Genomic DNA, 16,477 nt, shown 5'->3' on the forward strand with positions numbered 1-16,477 from the left:
GTCAGCTGGGCCTTTGCTGTGAAGAAGCTGGCTCGCCTTCCGTTTGAACTAGTCAGTCCCATCTTCAAGCCCCCCACTTGCATTTCCCTCACGTCTTGGTGCCTCGCTACAGAGGTACAGGTTCAGGACTCGGTGACTTGCTCCTGTAAGATCTCGGCGGAGTCAGGCGGGTGGGCCGATAGCTGAACTGAAGCCCCCGGTTGCTAAGACTGGGTGTGGAGGCTGGTTAGAACCTCTCTGTACACAGTGAGCCCCGTTAAGCCAGGGGCTTGAACATGATGAGAGAGATGGGGGTGGGGGGCGGGAAACGGTACGAATTTAAACTGGCAGTCCCCTCTCTCTCCTTCTGCAGTTAATGTTTTCATTGCTGCTAGGGCTTCATGACTGCATAATGAATCCTACTCCTGGCATCTTTTTTTTTTTAACAGAGAAAAATTGACTGGGAAAGAGGGATGTGGGGGGGGGGGGAACCTGAGACACCTGCAACTCTGCTCTGCCTCTTGGGAAACTCCCCAGGGGAGGACTGGGGGACTTAAACCTGGATCCTTGCACTGGTGACGTGGGCCCTGGTGGCCCTTCTGCAGTTCTCGTGCTGTTCTTGGTGGAGGAACTAGCTACCAGGCACAGTTCCAATTCTGTTTCTCTGGTGCTGTGATTCTCAGTGGGGGCTGCAGGAAATTCATCTGGGAGGTTTTTATCTCTTTTAGCTGTTGTCTCCTGGGCTTCAGTGCTCGAGGCCCACGTTTTCAGGTAAAAGGACAGAGGAAGAGAGCGGGGTACCGAAGCTTTCCCAACAACAGGGACTGGACTAGGTCCTGGGCTGTCGCGTACAGCAAAGCACTCAAGCCTCTGGGTAACACGTCTTGCCAGCCAATGAGGAGGTTTTTTTTTTTTAATTTCCCTTTTTGTTGCCCTTGTTTTTTATTGTTGTTATTATTGATGTCGTCATTGTTGGATAGGACAGAGAAATGGGGGGGGGAGACAGAGGAGGAGAGAAAGACAGACACCTGCAGACCTGCTTCACCGCCTGTGAAGCGACTCCCCTGCAGGTGGGGAGCCGGGGGCTCGAACCGGGATCCTTACGCCGGTCCCTGCCCTTTGCGCCACGTGCGCTTAACCCGCTGCGCTACAGCCCGACTCCCCAATGAGGAGTTTTTAACAAACCCCTTCATCCTCCCCCAACTTATTTTGGTGTTGATAATTTGTGGGAAGGTTTTTTTTGTTTGTTTGTTTTTTGTTTTGTGTTTTCAATACAGGTGTTTGGATTCTATTCCCAGATATGATGAATTAGTCTCCAGGGCTGGGGCCTGCTGGTACAGGGATGCTCATGCCAGCCTTGGCCGCATTGCTGGTGACGAGCCAGGCTCTGCTGAGTCAGTCCCTCGGAATGTTGAAAACAACAACAGTCTACTCAGCACCTAGCAAACTGTGATGGCCTGAGTAATAACCAAAAAGAATAGAACTGTTGGGGCCAGGTGGTGGTGCACCTGGTTGAGCGCACACGTTACAGGGCACAAGGACCCGGGTTCAAGCCCCTGGTCCCCACCTGCAGGGGGGAAAGCTTTACGAGTGGTGAAGCAGGGCTACAGGAGGTGTCTCTGTCTCTCTCCCTCTCTGTCCCTCCCCTCTCAATTTCTGACTGCTTTTAGCAATTAAATAATAGAACTGTGAAAATAACTACTTTTGGAGCTTTGTCATCATTCTTGCTTACGTTAACGGAAGCCTGACTTAGTCTTTGTATCTTAATGTTAGCTGGTCATATATAATAGTTTTCTAATTTCTGGCTACACTTGCAGTCAGAGGAGTAGAAGCTATAGGCCAGAATCCGTTATTAACTTTAAGCCGTTCGCTTGAGCCCTTATTGATTGAATACATCCACTCACTGTATCAGGTACTCATGAATGTCTTTGGGAAACGTCACACTAATTAAATGCACGCAGAGAAGTAGGAAGATAACTTTTTTTTTAAAGAATTTATTTATTCATGAGAAAGACAGGAGAGAAAGAACCAGACGTCACTCTGGCACATGTGCTGCCGGGGATCGAACTCAGGACCTCATGGTTGAGAGTCTAGTGCCTTAGCCACTGCACCACCTCCCGGACCACAAGGAGGATAACTTTTTTTAATGAGAAAGATAGGAAGAGAGAGAGAGCTCGAGCAAGAGAGTACCAGACATCATTCTGGTACATATGCTGCTGGGGATTGAACTTGGGACCTCATGCTTGAGAGTCTTGATGCTTTATCCACTGCCCCCACCTCCCAGATCACAGGAAGATACCTTCTTTGAACTAGATCAGACTGTAGCTATGAGGGAGACCTGACTTCATTCTCAACAGTAGCTGTGTTCGACCCAAGATGCAGGAAGAGGTGGAAGGGCGTGTGGGAGACATCAGAGCCAAGCCATGGCCCCGATCTCTCTGTTGGTGGACAAGGACTGAAACAAGTCCCATCTGGAGAGCTCACGTTTCTCACCGGAAGTGGACTGAGGGAAGCGAACTAAGGCACACATTCTTTTAAAGGAGAAAGTGTGTGTTTCTGAGGAGATTCCACTGACAGAACCCCCCCCAATGGGCACGTAACCAGTGTCGGTGCTGACGTGGTCCTTCCTCCCTAAAACTTCCCTTGGTATCAGTATAATAAGGTCAGGAGCACACATCCAAGTTTAGGTCACTTAGACTGGTGACGTGGCGTAGGAGAGAGGCTGGCAGCAGTGCCAAGTGGCCGTGCCATCTGTATTTGCTGTGCTGCACAGGGCGCAGTCTGCAGTCGCAAAGCCTGTAGACGGACGGCGTCCTGGCGTCCTGGTTTGCCTCTGCTCACAGTGGGGGTGGCACTTGAAGTAAGCTGGAGGCCTTGTTTCTGTTGCTGTGCTTGGCTGGTGTAAGTACTAGAAGATGTTCCGTTTTTTTTAAGAAATAATTTCATGTAAAACAATAAGGGCAACAAAAGGGAATAAGTAAATAGATATTTTTTTAAAAAAAAAGAGAAAAAAAAGAAATAACTTCATAGAGCAGGTGAGCAATGGAACATACGTGCTGGTGTAGTTTCCTGAGTGGGAACTGTGTAGGGAGAGGGGGAGAGAGAGATTTGCTCTTTTTTTAAAAAATATTTTTATTTATTATTTATTCCCTTTTGTTGCCCTTGTTTTAGTTATGATCAACGTCGTTGTTGTTGGATAGGACAGAGAGAAATGGAGAGAGGAGGGGAAGACAGGGGAAGAGACAGATAGACACCTGCAGACCTGCTTCACCGCCTGGGAAGCGACTCCCCTGCAGGTGGGGAGCCTCAGGCTCGAACCCGGATCCATATGCCGGTCCTTGCGCTTTGCACCACCTGTGCTTAACCCGCTGCGCTACCGCCTGACTCTGAGACATTTGCTCTTAATGTCACTGTCATAGGCTAGATGCTCTATGCCTTATCAGTCTTAGAACGGATATTTTTTCTCATTTTACAAATTAGCAAACTCAAGTCTTGGAGAGAAAGTCGCAGGTGCAACAGAAGCAGTTAAATATCTATAATTGTATTTGCAAACTTTTTTATTTTTTTATTTTATTTATTTATTTTCTCTTTTGTTGTCCTTGTTGTTTTCATTGTTGTTGTAGTTATTATTGTTATTGATGTTGTCGTTGTTAGGACAGAGAGAAATGGAGAGAGGAGGGGAAGACAGAGGGGGAGAGAAAGACAGACACCCGCAGACCTGCTTCACCGCTTGTGAAGCGACTCCCCTGCAGGTGGGGAGCCGGGGGCTCGAACCGGGCCTTATGCCAACCTTGTGCTTTGCGCCACCTGCGCTTAACCTGCTGAGCTACTTTTTTATTTTTTTATTTTTTTTATCGTACCAGATTGTTGCTAGGGTTTGGTGCCTGCATGATGAACCCACCACCCCTAGCACCCATTTCTTCTCCCCCCCCTTTTGTTTTTGTGGTTGTGGTGTGTTGTTGAGGTGGTCTGGTGTCGGGCTGCACCGCGGAGAAGAGAGCGGACGTCCAGAGCAAAGGGGTACACAAATCTTTATTATAGGATGGGGGGGGGGGTTTGGTTCGGACCACGTGGAGCCAGCCGGCAATGGCCGACCACAGGGGGAGACCTCAGAGAGGGAGAGCTGAAAGCCCAGAGAGGGGGGGGTGAGGGGGCTTTTTTGGGTGACGTGTAGGGCCAGGATTGGTTGAAGGGGGCAATGCTAAGGTTTCGCGCGGCATGGTAAAACCTGGGCGCGGAGACTGCATCAGAATAACTCCTCAGCAACAGTGGTGGCTTGTTAATTAATCTTGAACAGAGACAGAAAAATCGAGAGGAAGGGAAGACAGACAGGGAGAAAGGAGGAGAGACCCCATAGCACTGCTTCACGGCTCATGCAGCTTCCTCCCCTACGCTCTTTGTGCCTGCGGTGTGTGCGCCGCCGCCCAGCCCGACAAACTAGTTTTCTTGTTGTTGCTTTGAACTTTACTGCTCTGAAGTGCTCCAGTGGCGCAATCGGTTAGCGCGCGGTACTTATATGAACTTTACTGCTCTGGGGCAGCTTTTCCAGCTAAAGGCAGAGGTAGAAAGAAGAGAAAACGCCACACACCCAGTATCTCAGCACAGTGGGCCGAGGTCACACTGGGTCTCTTGCCTGGCAAAGCAGGTGCCACCCCAGGTGAGCTCTCATGCAGGCCCTGTATTTGGAGCTAGTTGTCATGCACTATATAGAAGTCACAGTCAGGGGGCGGGCGGTGGCGCAGCGGATTAAACGCACATGGCACCAAGCGCAAGGACCGGCGTAAGGATCCCGGTTCGAGCCCCCGGCTCCCCACCTGCAGGGGAGTCGCTTCCCAGGCGGTGAAGCGGGTCTGCAGGTGTCTGTCTTTCTCTCCCCCTCTCTGTCTTCCCCTCCTCTCTCCATGTCTCTCTGTCCTATCCAACAACCACAACAGCAATAACAACTACAATAATCACGACGATAAAACTACAAGGGCAACAAAAGAGGAAAAGAAAAAGAAGTTACAATTAAAGCGCTGCTGACTTCCTCCAGGATCACAGGGCTGAGGCCTGTGCCCTCTACAAGTCGACTTTGCTGTTTGTGAGCTTGTTCTTACACGAGGCTCAGTTGCATGTCTTCAGCCTTCCTGACGCTGACTCTGTCCGCCTGCCCCTCACACCACCTGTTACGAGTGGAGCGCTGACTGCCAGGCCCGGGACTCGGCTGCTCTCGTCGGGGCGACCGAAAGGTCCAAACCGACTTTTTTTTAATTGTGACTTTGACACGTTTCTTTTCATGAAAGTTACGTACGTTCTTCGCGTTGCTTCGTTGCAGGCAGCAGAACATTGAGGAGAACATGACAATCGCGATGGAAGAAGCTCCGGAAAGCTTTGGCCAAGTGGTGATGCTGTACATCAACTGCAAAGTGAACGGACATCCTGTGAAAGCCTTTGTTGACTCAGGTGGCTTCTCTCTCCCTCGGGCGGGCGGGGTAGCCTGACAGGAAGGGGGAGGCTGACGGCATGCCTGTGACTGTCCTCCTTGGCAGTGCGCACAGGCCAGGGCCAGGGAAGTTACTGTTTCATTTGCTAATCTTGTTTCTGATAGTTGTAGGGTGTTTGTTTGGTTTGGTTTTTTGTTTTTTTTTACCAGAGCGCTGCTCAGCTCTGGCTGGCTTATCGGTGAGGTGGGGGAATTGAACCTGGGACTTTGGAGCCTCAGGCATGAGAGTCTCTTTGTATAACCATGATACTATCTCCCCCCAACCCCCTTGTGGTAGTTCTCTTTAACTTTTCTTCACCAGAGCACTCACTGCTCATCTCAGCTCTGGTTCACGGTATGGGTATTGAACCTGGGGCTGCAAAGCCTCAAGCTTGAAAGCTCTTTGCATAACCATTATGCTGTCTTCCTGCCCAGATGTTCTGCTCTCTTACAGATGAAGAACTTTGGGTATAGAGGAGTGAAGTTTGCTCTTTGCAGATATACACAGGAATATACACAGTTTTTGAGTGACAGCTGGATTCTGCTTGACATCAGGAAAACAAACAGATGCATGTTTAGATGACACCAAGACCATGATTTTTCTCCGTGACTGATTCTTAGGCATAGCTTCCCAAGATACGAGAGTGTTAGAACTGAGCTGTCTCCAGGAAGCGAGGGCGGGACTCGAGCTGAGCTGGGGCAGAGGCAGCCTCCACATCAACACATCGCTTTACTGGCGTGCAGGGGGCCAGGGAGACCTGTGTTCCCGGTCCTCTTTGTCTTCATGATCCAGGACTTCCCTGAACCCCACTTTGCTCAGACACTGGGAGTTTTCAGTCCCTGTAATGTCAAAGTCGGGACACCTGCAGGTGGTTCGCAGAACAAGTGTGTCACCGTGCGCCAAGCCCAGGATTTGCCCCGTGGCATCACGTGAGGCCGGGGCCCTGGTGGACGCACTGACGGTGCTGTGGTTTCTCCCTCAGAGCGTGCCTCTGCTTCCCTGAAATAATTAAAAAAAAAAACAAACTTGTGCTGTAAATCGGCCTGGGAGTGCTAGGCGCACTCAAGAAGCAAAGGTGTTGAGCTGAATGGCGGGGGGGAGGCCAGTGAGTTGGAAGTCTAAATGCAGTTCAGAGAAAGTGAAAGCAGGTGAGGGCCGCAGAGTTAGCTTGACGGTTATGCAGAAAGACCCGAGTCTGAGCCTCTCGCCTCCCAGGGTCAATCCCCAGCACCATCCTAAGCCTGTGTTGAGCGGTGCTCGGGTGGGTGGAAGGAAGGAGGTGAGGAGATGCTCTACAGAATCGAGGTGAGTAAGAGGCAAAGAAGACCGGTCCTGCTGGTAAAGGGGAAGATTTTGCCCTCCCCTCCCCTTTCCCGTACACCTCCAGGGTTATTGCTGGGGCTCGGTGCCTATACTAGGAATCCACCGCTCCTGCAGCCAGATTTTTTGGCTAGGACTGAGAGAAATTCAAAGAGGGGGGGAAAGAAAGATAGACACTTGCAGACCGGCTTCACTGCTTTGTGCACCCACCCACACACAGGTGGGGAGCCGAGGGCTGGAACCGGAATCCTTGTGCTTCATGCCACGTGGGCTTTACCCAGTGCACCACCGCCCAGCCCGGCCCCCACGTGGAATGCTGAGAGCAGCGGCAGTGTGGGGCTCCTGTCACAAAGTGTCAGATTGAGTGACCTATAGTCGCTCTGTCACGTGGGGCAAAGCAGACTGGAGACTCTTCACCAGAGCACTAACCACCCACGAGGGCTCTGCCCTCCCAGAGGCCCCACATGCTGACATCACCCTCCTGGGAGTCAGGTTACCACACGGGGGACATGGGCGGGCACAGACTGCCTACGGAGCTGGGAGAAGTTGAGTCAGGATGGGTTAGAGCTAAAGGGGCTGATGCTTGAAGCTAATCTTTCTTGTAATATTTATGTGGTAGAGAGAGAGCAGGGAGAGCAGACCAAAACATGGCGTGGGTACCTGTGTTGCCATGGCGGTGAAGCAGGTCTGCAGGTGTCTTTCTCTCTCCCTCTCTGTCTTCCCCATCTCTCTCCATTTCTCTCTGTCTTATCCAACAACAATGACATCAGTAACAACAACAGTAATAACTACAACAATAAAACAAAAAGGGGATAAAGAAGTTTTAAAAAAACTAAAATAAAAAAGCATTGGAATTGTAAGCTTGGTGTTCCAAGTTCAGTTCCTAGCAACTCGTGCTACACAGTGATGCTCTGGTGTCTCTTATCCCCCCCCCCCATTAATAAATATTTTAAAATATAAAGATTTTGGGAGCTGAGTAATAGCACACCCAGTTGAGTGCACATATTACCATGCACAAGGATCCAGGCTGGAAACTTCACAAGCAGTGAAACTAGACTGCAGGTGTCTCTTTGTCCCACTCTATCTCCCCTCACCTCTAGACTTCTCGCTGTCTCTCCAATAAATTAAAGATACTCAGAGAAAATTGGTTTGAATGTAAAATAGTGCTTACTTTAGCATTTCCATGTACATAGCTTTGATTTTTTTTGAAAGTCCTTTTTTTTTAGTATATTTATTCCCTTTTGTTGCCCTTGTTTTGTTGTTGATGATGTCGTTGTTGGATAGGACAGAGAGAAATGGAGAGAGGAGGGGAAGACAAGAGAGAGGGGGAGAGAAAGACAGACACCTGCAGACCTGCTTCACCGCATGTGAAGCGACACCCCTGCAGGTAGGAAGCGGGGCTCGAACCGGGATCCTTACGCTGGTGCTTGCGCTTTGCGCCACCTGTGCTTAACCTGCTGATGTACTGCCCAACCCACCCCCCCCTTTTATTTTTAACTAGAGCACTGTTCAGCTCTGGTTTATGTTGGTGCGCTGGATTGAACCTGGGACTTTAGAGCCTCTCAGTCATGAGAATTTATTTGTGTAACCATTATGCTAGCTACCCTCCGTCCAAAAGTCCTTCCTAAGTATTTTTGCTTTTTTTTTTTTTTTGAAGTTTTTAAAGTATTTTTTTAAATTTTTATCTAGTTATTGGGTAGAGACAGAGAAATTGAGGTGGTAGAGAGACAGAGACCCTGCAGCTCTATCTCACCACTCGCTTCCCCTGCAGGTGGGGGCCAGGGGCTTGAACCTGGGTCCTTGTGCACTGTGATGTGTGCGCTCAACCAGGTGCGCCACTGCCTGGCACCAGTAGGTTTGGTTTTTAATCGTCAAGTTTTTGTTTTGTTTATTTATTCATTCGTTTATTCACCAGAGCACTGGTGCTCTGAGGGCTTATGGTGGTGCGGGGGTTGAACCTGGGACTTTGAAGCCTCAGGCATGAGAGTCTTGTTTGCATAAGCATTATGCTATCTACCCTCCACCCTATTTATTTATTTTTAATATTTATTTATTCCTTTTGTTGTCCTTGCTGTTTTATTGTTGTAGTTACTGATGTTGTTGTTGTTGGATAGGACAGAGAGAAATGGAGAGAGATGGGGAAGACAGAGAGAGGGAGAGAGAAAGACAGACACCTGCAGATCTGCTTCACCGCCTGTGAAGCGACTCCCCTGCAGGTGGGGAGCCGGGGGCTCGAACTGGGATCCTTCTGCTGGTCCTTTTGCTTTGTGCCATCTGCGCTTAACCCGCTGCTCTACCGCCGGGCTCCTCTATTTTTTTTAAATAAATTTTATTTATTTCCTCTTTTGTTGCCTTTATTGTAGTTATTATTGTTGTTGATGGCACATTGTAATACATGCGCTCAACCAGGTGTGCCACCACCAGGCCCCGGCACTTTTTGGTATTATCTTTATTTATTTATTGGATAAAGACAGCCAGAAAGCGAAAGAAAAGGGGGGGAGATCGAGAGGGAAGTAGAGAGACACCCACCTGCAGCACTGCTTGACCACTCGCAGAGCTTTCTCCCTGCAGGTGGGGGTCAGGGGGCTCGAACTTGGGCCCTTCTGCATTGTAACGTGTGCTCAACCCGGTGCGCCACCACCCAATCCCGTGAACAGTAAGATTTTAAAGTGGAAATGAAAATTAAATAAAACACAGCAGGAGACTCGCTAGGTGTAGTAATAATTGACCCAAACAAAAGCCCTGGGGTCTGCGTACATTCTGGCCTGTTGTTAGTGCTGCTGTTTTTAACCTCACTGCCAGTGTGGCTTCTGTCTTTCTTCACTGATGTTTCCTTACACTTCACTCACAGGCGCCCAGATGACTATCATGAGCCAGGCTTGTGCAGAAAGGTGTAACATCATGAGACTGGTGGATCGTCGCTGGGCAGGAATCGCCAAAGGAGTAGGCACTCAGAAGATCATTGGGAGGGTCCATCTAGGTGAGTGAGGGGTGCTGGGACTCTGCACATAGCCACTTTAGGGTGGTAGGTGTGGCCTCCTGGGTAACCCCTGGGGTTCGGCACCTGCACCGAGAGTCCAGTGCTCCTGGCGGACACCTCTTTCCATTTTGGTTTTTGTTATGGTGTGAGACCGAGAGAAATTGAACGGGGAGTGTGGTCCGGGAGGTGGCCCAGTGGATAAAGCATTGGATTCTCAAGTATGAGGTCCCAAGTTCGATCCCCGGCAGCACATGTACCTGAGCAATGTCTGGTTCTTTCTCTCCTCCTATCCTTCTCATGAATAAATAAATTCTAAAAAGAAAGAAAGAACGAAATTGAGAGGGATGGGGAAGAAAGCCAGACACACCTGCAGACCTGCTCCACTAATTGTGAAGCGACCCCACCCTCACCCTCACCCCCACCCCGCCCCCGCAGGTGGGGAGCCAGGGCCTCAAACTGAACCAGGATTCTTGCTCCGGTCCTTGCACTTGGCCTCTTACTACGTGCTCTTAACCCAGGTGGTGGGTTTTTAAAGCATTTCCTGTGGCTAGTATATGGACCCAGCAAACTTTAGCAAACTGTGTTAGATCAAGGTGTGCGCGTCCTGGCTTATTCCCTCCCACCCTGGCTGGGACTAGGTCCCTCCTGGAAGGCAGGCGTCATTGCACCCACCGTGGGCGCTAGCAGGGTAAGTGAGACCTAGAGGGGCAAAAGTAGGTCCGATAGCAGCTGCTCTTGTGCTTGTCAAAGTGGTGAGTTGGAATGAGAGAAGCTTTGAGTAGCTCCCGGTCCACGGGGGACTCGACTCGGTGCCTGCAGGAGTCTGAGGAAAGGGGGGGTCGCTGCCCTCTTCTGCCTTTTGTCTGCTTTTGAGCCGAAAAACTTCCTGTCCTCTTTGCCCCTCTGGAAGAAAAGTAGCCCTGGTGTGACAGCAGGTGCTCCTGGCACAGGGGCGCCCAGAAGGAAAGGCAGGGGCTGTGGGGAGAGAAGCTGGGACACCAGAAAATGACAGAAGACACCTTGATTTTTTTTAATGTGGGTTATTCCACTTAGAAGTCAATCCAGGGGGTTGGGCCGTGGCACACCTGCCTGAGTGCACACATATACTAAGCAGAAAGACCTGTGTTTGAATACCCTGTTCCCCACCCCACCCCTGTCCCCTACAAAAAAGTGGCCACAGAAGCAGTGGATTCATAGTGCTGGTGCCGAGTCCCAGAAATAACTCTAGTGGCAGAAAAACAAACAGGAAAAAAAAAAATCGTGTGGCTGGGTGGTAGCGCAGTGGGTTAAGCGCACATGGCGTGAAGTGCAGGGACCGGTGGCATTACCTCAGTTCGAGCCCCTGGCCCCCACCTCCGGGGATGGGGGCTCTTCACAAGCAGTGAAGCAGGTCTGCACGTGTCTGTCTTTCTCTTCCCCCTCTCTGTCTTCCCCTCCTTTCTTCATTTCTCTCTGTCCTATCCAACAACAGCAGTAAGGGCAACCAAAATGGGAACAGATGGCCTCCAGGAGCAGTGGATTCGTAGTGCAGGCCCCAGGCCCCAGCGATAACTCTGGAGGCAAAAAGAGAATCAATTCAACATAACATCAGAATAATAGAGAGCTGGGGCTCGAACCCAGAACCTCACACAGGAGGGCCTGTGGTCTCGCGAGTTGTCTCCCTGCTCCTGTGCGTGCCTATACTTCAGGCAGTACAGATTGGAACGGGTGTGGTGAGGGTGTGAATCCCCGGCTTTGACCTCCTCGCCACCGCCTGAGAAACGTGAGAGAAAGTGGGTGATTGCGAGGCTGGGCAGTGGCACACCTGGTTGAGCGCACACATTACCGCGGTCAGGGAGCCGGGTTCAAGCCCCCAGTCTCCACCTGCAGGGGGAAAGCTTTGCGAGTAAAGCAGGGCTGCAGGTGTCCCTCTGTCTCTCTCCCTCTCCGTCGCCCCCTTCCCTCTAAAAAGAAAAATGGTGGATTTGTTTAGCACAGGATTGCCACAAATCTTCAGTTTATTAAAAAAAAAAAATGCGGGAGTCGGGCTGTAGCGCAGCGGGTTAAGCGCAGGTGGCGCAAAGCACAAGGACCGGCATAAGGATCCCGGTTCGAACCCCGGCTCCCCACCTGCAGGGGAGTCGCTTCACAGGCGGTGAAGCAGGTCTGCAGGTGTCTTTCTCTCCTCCTCTCTGTCTTCCCCTCCTCTCTCCATTTCTCTCTGTCCTATCCAACAACGACGACAACAACAATAATAACTACAACAATAAAAAAAAAAAAAAAAAAAACAAGGCAACAAAAGGGAATAAATAAATAAAATAAATTTAAAAAAAAAAAAATAAAAATAATAAAAAAAAAAATGCAATAGCTTCAAAGTACTACAGTCGCACAAAATACACCGTGTGTGTGTGTGTGTGTGTGTGTGTGTGTGTGTGTGTGTGTGTTTGTGTGTTTCAGCCCATGAGGGAAGATAGTAAATGAAGTTATGGAAATGCTGATGTAGTTATTTCTAATACGAAAACAGAACGGACAGTAAGGATATGAAAAGTTGGGGGCCAGGCAACGTGCGCCTGGTTAAAGGCACATGTTACCTCGCACAGGGACTCAGGTTCAAGCCCCTGGTCGCCTCTGCAGGGGGAAGCTTCACAGGTAGTGAGTGAAGCAGGTCCCATTTTCTCTCTCCCTCTCTATCCCCCTTTCCTCTCAGTTCCCCTCTGTTTATTAAGTAAAAGATATATCAGAAATATATATATATGAAAAGTGGCTTAATATTGTTGATCAAGGGAACAGAATCATTTATTTGCCAGGTTAATCAGTCTTTCAAAAGGTTTATGAGAGGAAAAGAGAAAAATCAGGGCACTGCTCACTGGTGGCATGAGACTGGCATTGGGATGAACTCGTTGCCTGTGGGGCCTCAGGCCTGCAAACGGCGCCCCTCACAGGCTGGGCTGACTCCTCTCCCGGATGGTCAGAATTCTGATTCTAGTCTCATCGGCAAGCTTGCTGAAAACATCACAGTGGAGCAGCTTTGCTCTGCCTGGGAGGCATTTTGGAAGAGACCGTGAGCATGACTCAGGAGACCTTGAGCTTGACTCAGCAGGGTGGAGCCGGATATCCCGAGAGCCCTGGGACTTGCTCCCTGCAGTATACACCTCAGGAGAGCCTCGGGACCTGGCAGCGCCACGGACTTGCACGTTCCTGGTACCATCTGCTAGTGGCAACAAGGACGTCCCCGAAATTGTAGAGCAGTGGATGCGTACACCAATTCTGGCTATACTAGAGTATTCCAGAGAGGGGTCTCAGTAGTCACAAGCATGTCAGGCTGGTTTTTTTGTTTGTTTGTTTGTTTTTTTAAGAGAATTGTACTTCAGAAGCGAAACTAAACAAAATATGACTTGGAAGTTTTGTAAAACTTAATGTGAAAAGCAGAAAACATTTTCTCTTTTGTTGACCTTATTGTTTGTTTTTTTATTGTTGTAGTTATTGTTGTTGTCGTTGGATAGGACAGAGAGGAATGGAGAGAGGAGGGGAAGACAGAGAGGGGGGAGAGAAAGACAGACACCTGCAGACCTGCTTCACCGCCTGTGAAGCGACTCCCCTGCAGGTGGGGAGCTGGGGGCTCGAACCGGGATCCTTACACCGGTCCTTGTGCTCTGTACCATGTGCGCTTAACCCGCTGCACTACCGCCTGACTCCCTTCCTTTCAGTTCTTAGCACCAGCTCTGCTGGCCAATAAAGCATGTGTAAGCCATTTACTCCAAGGCCGAGTTCTGTCTTTCCACTTGCCAGGCTCTTGTCATCACTGGCTTTTAAGGTGGTGTCATTGATTTTTGTTGTTGTTGTTGTTTGTTTCAAACTGTTTTAATGATGCTCTTTTTTTTTGTTTATTCCCTTTTTTGTTGCCCTTGTTTGTATTGTTGTAGTTATTATTGTTGTCTTTGTTGGTGGATAGGACAGAGGGAGGTGGAGAAAGATAGGGAAGACAGAGAGAGGGAGAGAAAGATAGACACCTGCTTCACCGCCTCTGAAGCAACTCCCCTACCGGTGGGGAGCTGGGGGCTCGAACCCGGATCCTCTCCCCAGTCCTTGTGCGTGCGCTTAACCCGCTGCGCTACCGCCGACTCCCGGTGTTGTTGATCTTTTTTTTTTTTTTAATTAATTTTTTTTTATTTATTCCCTTTTGTTGCCCTTGTTGTTTTATTGTTGTAGTTATTATTATTGTTGTCGTTGTTGGATAGGACAGAGAGAAATGGAGAGAGGAGGGGAAGACAGAGAGGAGGAGAGAAAGATAGACACCTGCAGACCTGCTTCACCGCCTGTGAAGCGACTCCCCTGCAGGTGGGGAGCCGGGGTTCGAACCGGGATCCTTATGCCGGTCCTTGTGCTTTGCGCCACCTGCGCTTAACCCGCTGCGCTACAGCCCGACTCCCGGTGTTGTTGATCTTAACCAAACTTTGATACACAAGTCATCTGTTGGTATACAAGACACAGACTAGAATGAGAAACATTGCCAAACTCATCCTAAGACTTGAGAAACAGAAATGAGTGACCTTTTTCCCCGTGTATTTAGCTCAGGTCCAGATCGAAGGAGACTTCCTGCCGTGCTCCTTCTCCATCCTTGAAGAGCAGCCCATGGACATGCTTCTGGGCCTGGACATGCTGAAGCGGCATCAGGTACCCGGCGGCCTGCCCTGCCCTGCCCTGCGGCTGGGCATCTCGTCTCTCTGGGTTGTGCTAATAGGAAAAGTAAAAAGAAGCATGAGGTTTTTTGTTCGTTTGTGTTTTTTTAACTTAAGGTGGTCCTGAATCAGTGATGTCATCATACAAGCCTTGAAATTATGTATCAGTGGAAATAGAATCTGGTTATACAGTTTTGTTTTGTTTGTTTGTTTTATTATTATCAGACAAGAAGAGGAAGGGGGTTATAGAGAGGGAGAGACGGACACCTGCAACCCTGCTTCACCACTTGCAAAGCTTTCCCCCTGCCAATGGGGACTTGAACCTGGGGCCTAGCACATTGTAACATGTGCACACCACCCAGCCCCCTAACCTCTTCTTTTTCTTTCTTTCTTTATAAAATGGAAACACTGACAAGACCATAGGATAAAAGGGGTACAATTCCCACCACCAGAGCTCCGCATCCCATCGCCTCCCCTGACAGCTTTCCCATTCTCTATCCCTCTGGGAGCATGGACCCAGGGTCACTGTGGGATGCAGAAGGTGGAAGGTCTGGCTTCTGTAATTGCTTCCCCGCTGAACATGGGCGTTGACAGGTCAATCCATACTCCCAGTCTGTCTCTCCTTCTATATCTCCCTCTCCCCTCTCAATTTCTGTGTCTCTATCTAGTAATAAATAAATGACAATTTTTAAAAAGTCTTTGAACTAGATTATCGGCATTAAAAACAACCAAGAGCCTACCTACAAGGGTGGTTACTTCACAGGCAGTGAAGCAGGTCTGCAGGTGTCTATCTTTCTCTCCCCTCTCTGTCTTCCCCTCCTCTCTCCATTTCTCTCCTTTCCAGCAATAATAACAGTAATAACGACATGGGCATTAAAAATGGGGGGTGGCGGCTTCCAGAAGCAGTGAATTCGTATTGTAGTCACTGAGCCCGAGTGATCACCCTGGAGGCAAAAAAAAAAAAAATGCAAGGGGAGACAGCATAGTGGTTATGCAGGACTCTCGGGCCTCAGTTTCTAAGGTCTCAGGTTCAGTCCCCAGCACTGCCATAAGCTAGAGCTCTGGACCGTGTGCCCTGGAATATAAACAAATAACTATAAAAATGATTTAAGTACAAGTATTTGGATATTTAAATTCTAAGTTAATGGACAGTTTTAATGACTTTTAAGAGTGGTATTTTGGTGCATCTGATTGGACACATGCTGCCATGCAGGTTCAAACCCCCAGTCCTCGCCTGCAGGTGGGAAGCTTCTCAAGTGGTGATGTAGTGCTGTGGGTTTCTCTCCCTCTCTTCCTCCTTCTCTCCCTGTGTTCCCCCACCCATAACAATATTTCTGCCTCTAGCCAATAAATTTAAAAACATCAAGAAATTTTTTTTAAAAGTGGTGCTTTTGTGAACCGTCTTGTTTTTGTCTGTGGAGCTTGAAGTTGAGGACCATGAGGTTTATTTCTGCCTGGTATCTTACCTACTGTCATCAGCTTGTGGTTTCTTCCTTCTAAGTGTTCCATTGACCTCAAGAAGAACGTGCTCGTGATCGGCACCACGGGCTCACAGACCGCCTTTCTTCCCGAGGGAGAGCTTCCAGAGTGCGCCCGGCTAGCGTATGGGGCTGGGCGAGAGGAGACCGCAGACCGAGAATTAGCAGAAGCCCTTCAGAAATCTGTGGAGGACGCAGGTATTGGGAATGACTTTGCTTTTGAATAAGTGTCCTTCTTCTCGGTAAGTCCGGTGGGAAGGTGCACAGGGACCTTTCCTGCTTCCCAGTTGGTCTCCTTGTCCTGTTGAGGTGTTTTCCGTGTCCTCTTACTGCCTCCCTGTGTCTGAATATTAAGACAAAGACCCCATATCTCAACAGAGCAAGAAAACGCGTTCTGTTGTATGCAAGGTGAAGGGGGGTTATTTACTTAGGCGTATTTTGCTATGTCCCTTAAGAAACATTTCTCTCCCTAAAGTCAACAAATCCTTCCTTTTGAGTTCAGCGTTTCCCAGAAATATTCTTTTCCTCATCTTCAGCTGTCGATTTATTGCCACTGTGGCTCAGCGGCCCTGACCTTTAAATACCTAGAGCTTAAGGCGC

General features: G+C 49.3%; 1 protein-coding gene across 3 annotated transcripts in view; it reads left to right on the forward strand.

Moving 5' to 3' along the window:
- Positions 1-16,477, forward strand: part of LOC103114082 (protein DDI1 homolog 2) — a 43,824-nt gene that overhangs the window by 20,646 nt on the left and 6,701 nt on the right. For 2 of the 3 annotated variants that reach the window (XM_060202322.1, XM_016188423.2), the window contains exons 5-8: positions 5,294-5,421; positions 9,613-9,741; positions 14,291-14,394; positions 15,901-16,075. In XM_060202322.1, coding sequence (XP_060058305.1) covers positions 5,294-5,421; positions 9,613-9,741; positions 14,291-14,394; positions 15,901-16,075 — 536 coding nt within the window. The remainder of the gene's footprint in view (positions 1-5,293; positions 5,422-9,612; positions 9,742-14,290; positions 14,395-15,900; positions 16,076-16,477) is intronic. The other variant, XM_060202323.1, reaches the window with a different exon arrangement.

This window comes from Erinaceus europaeus, chromosome 11 (assembly GCF_950295315.1).
Source record: "Erinaceus europaeus chromosome 11, mEriEur2.1, whole genome shotgun sequence".
NCBI classification, from domain to species: Eukaryota; Metazoa; Chordata; class Mammalia; order Eulipotyphla; family Erinaceidae; genus Erinaceus; species Erinaceus europaeus.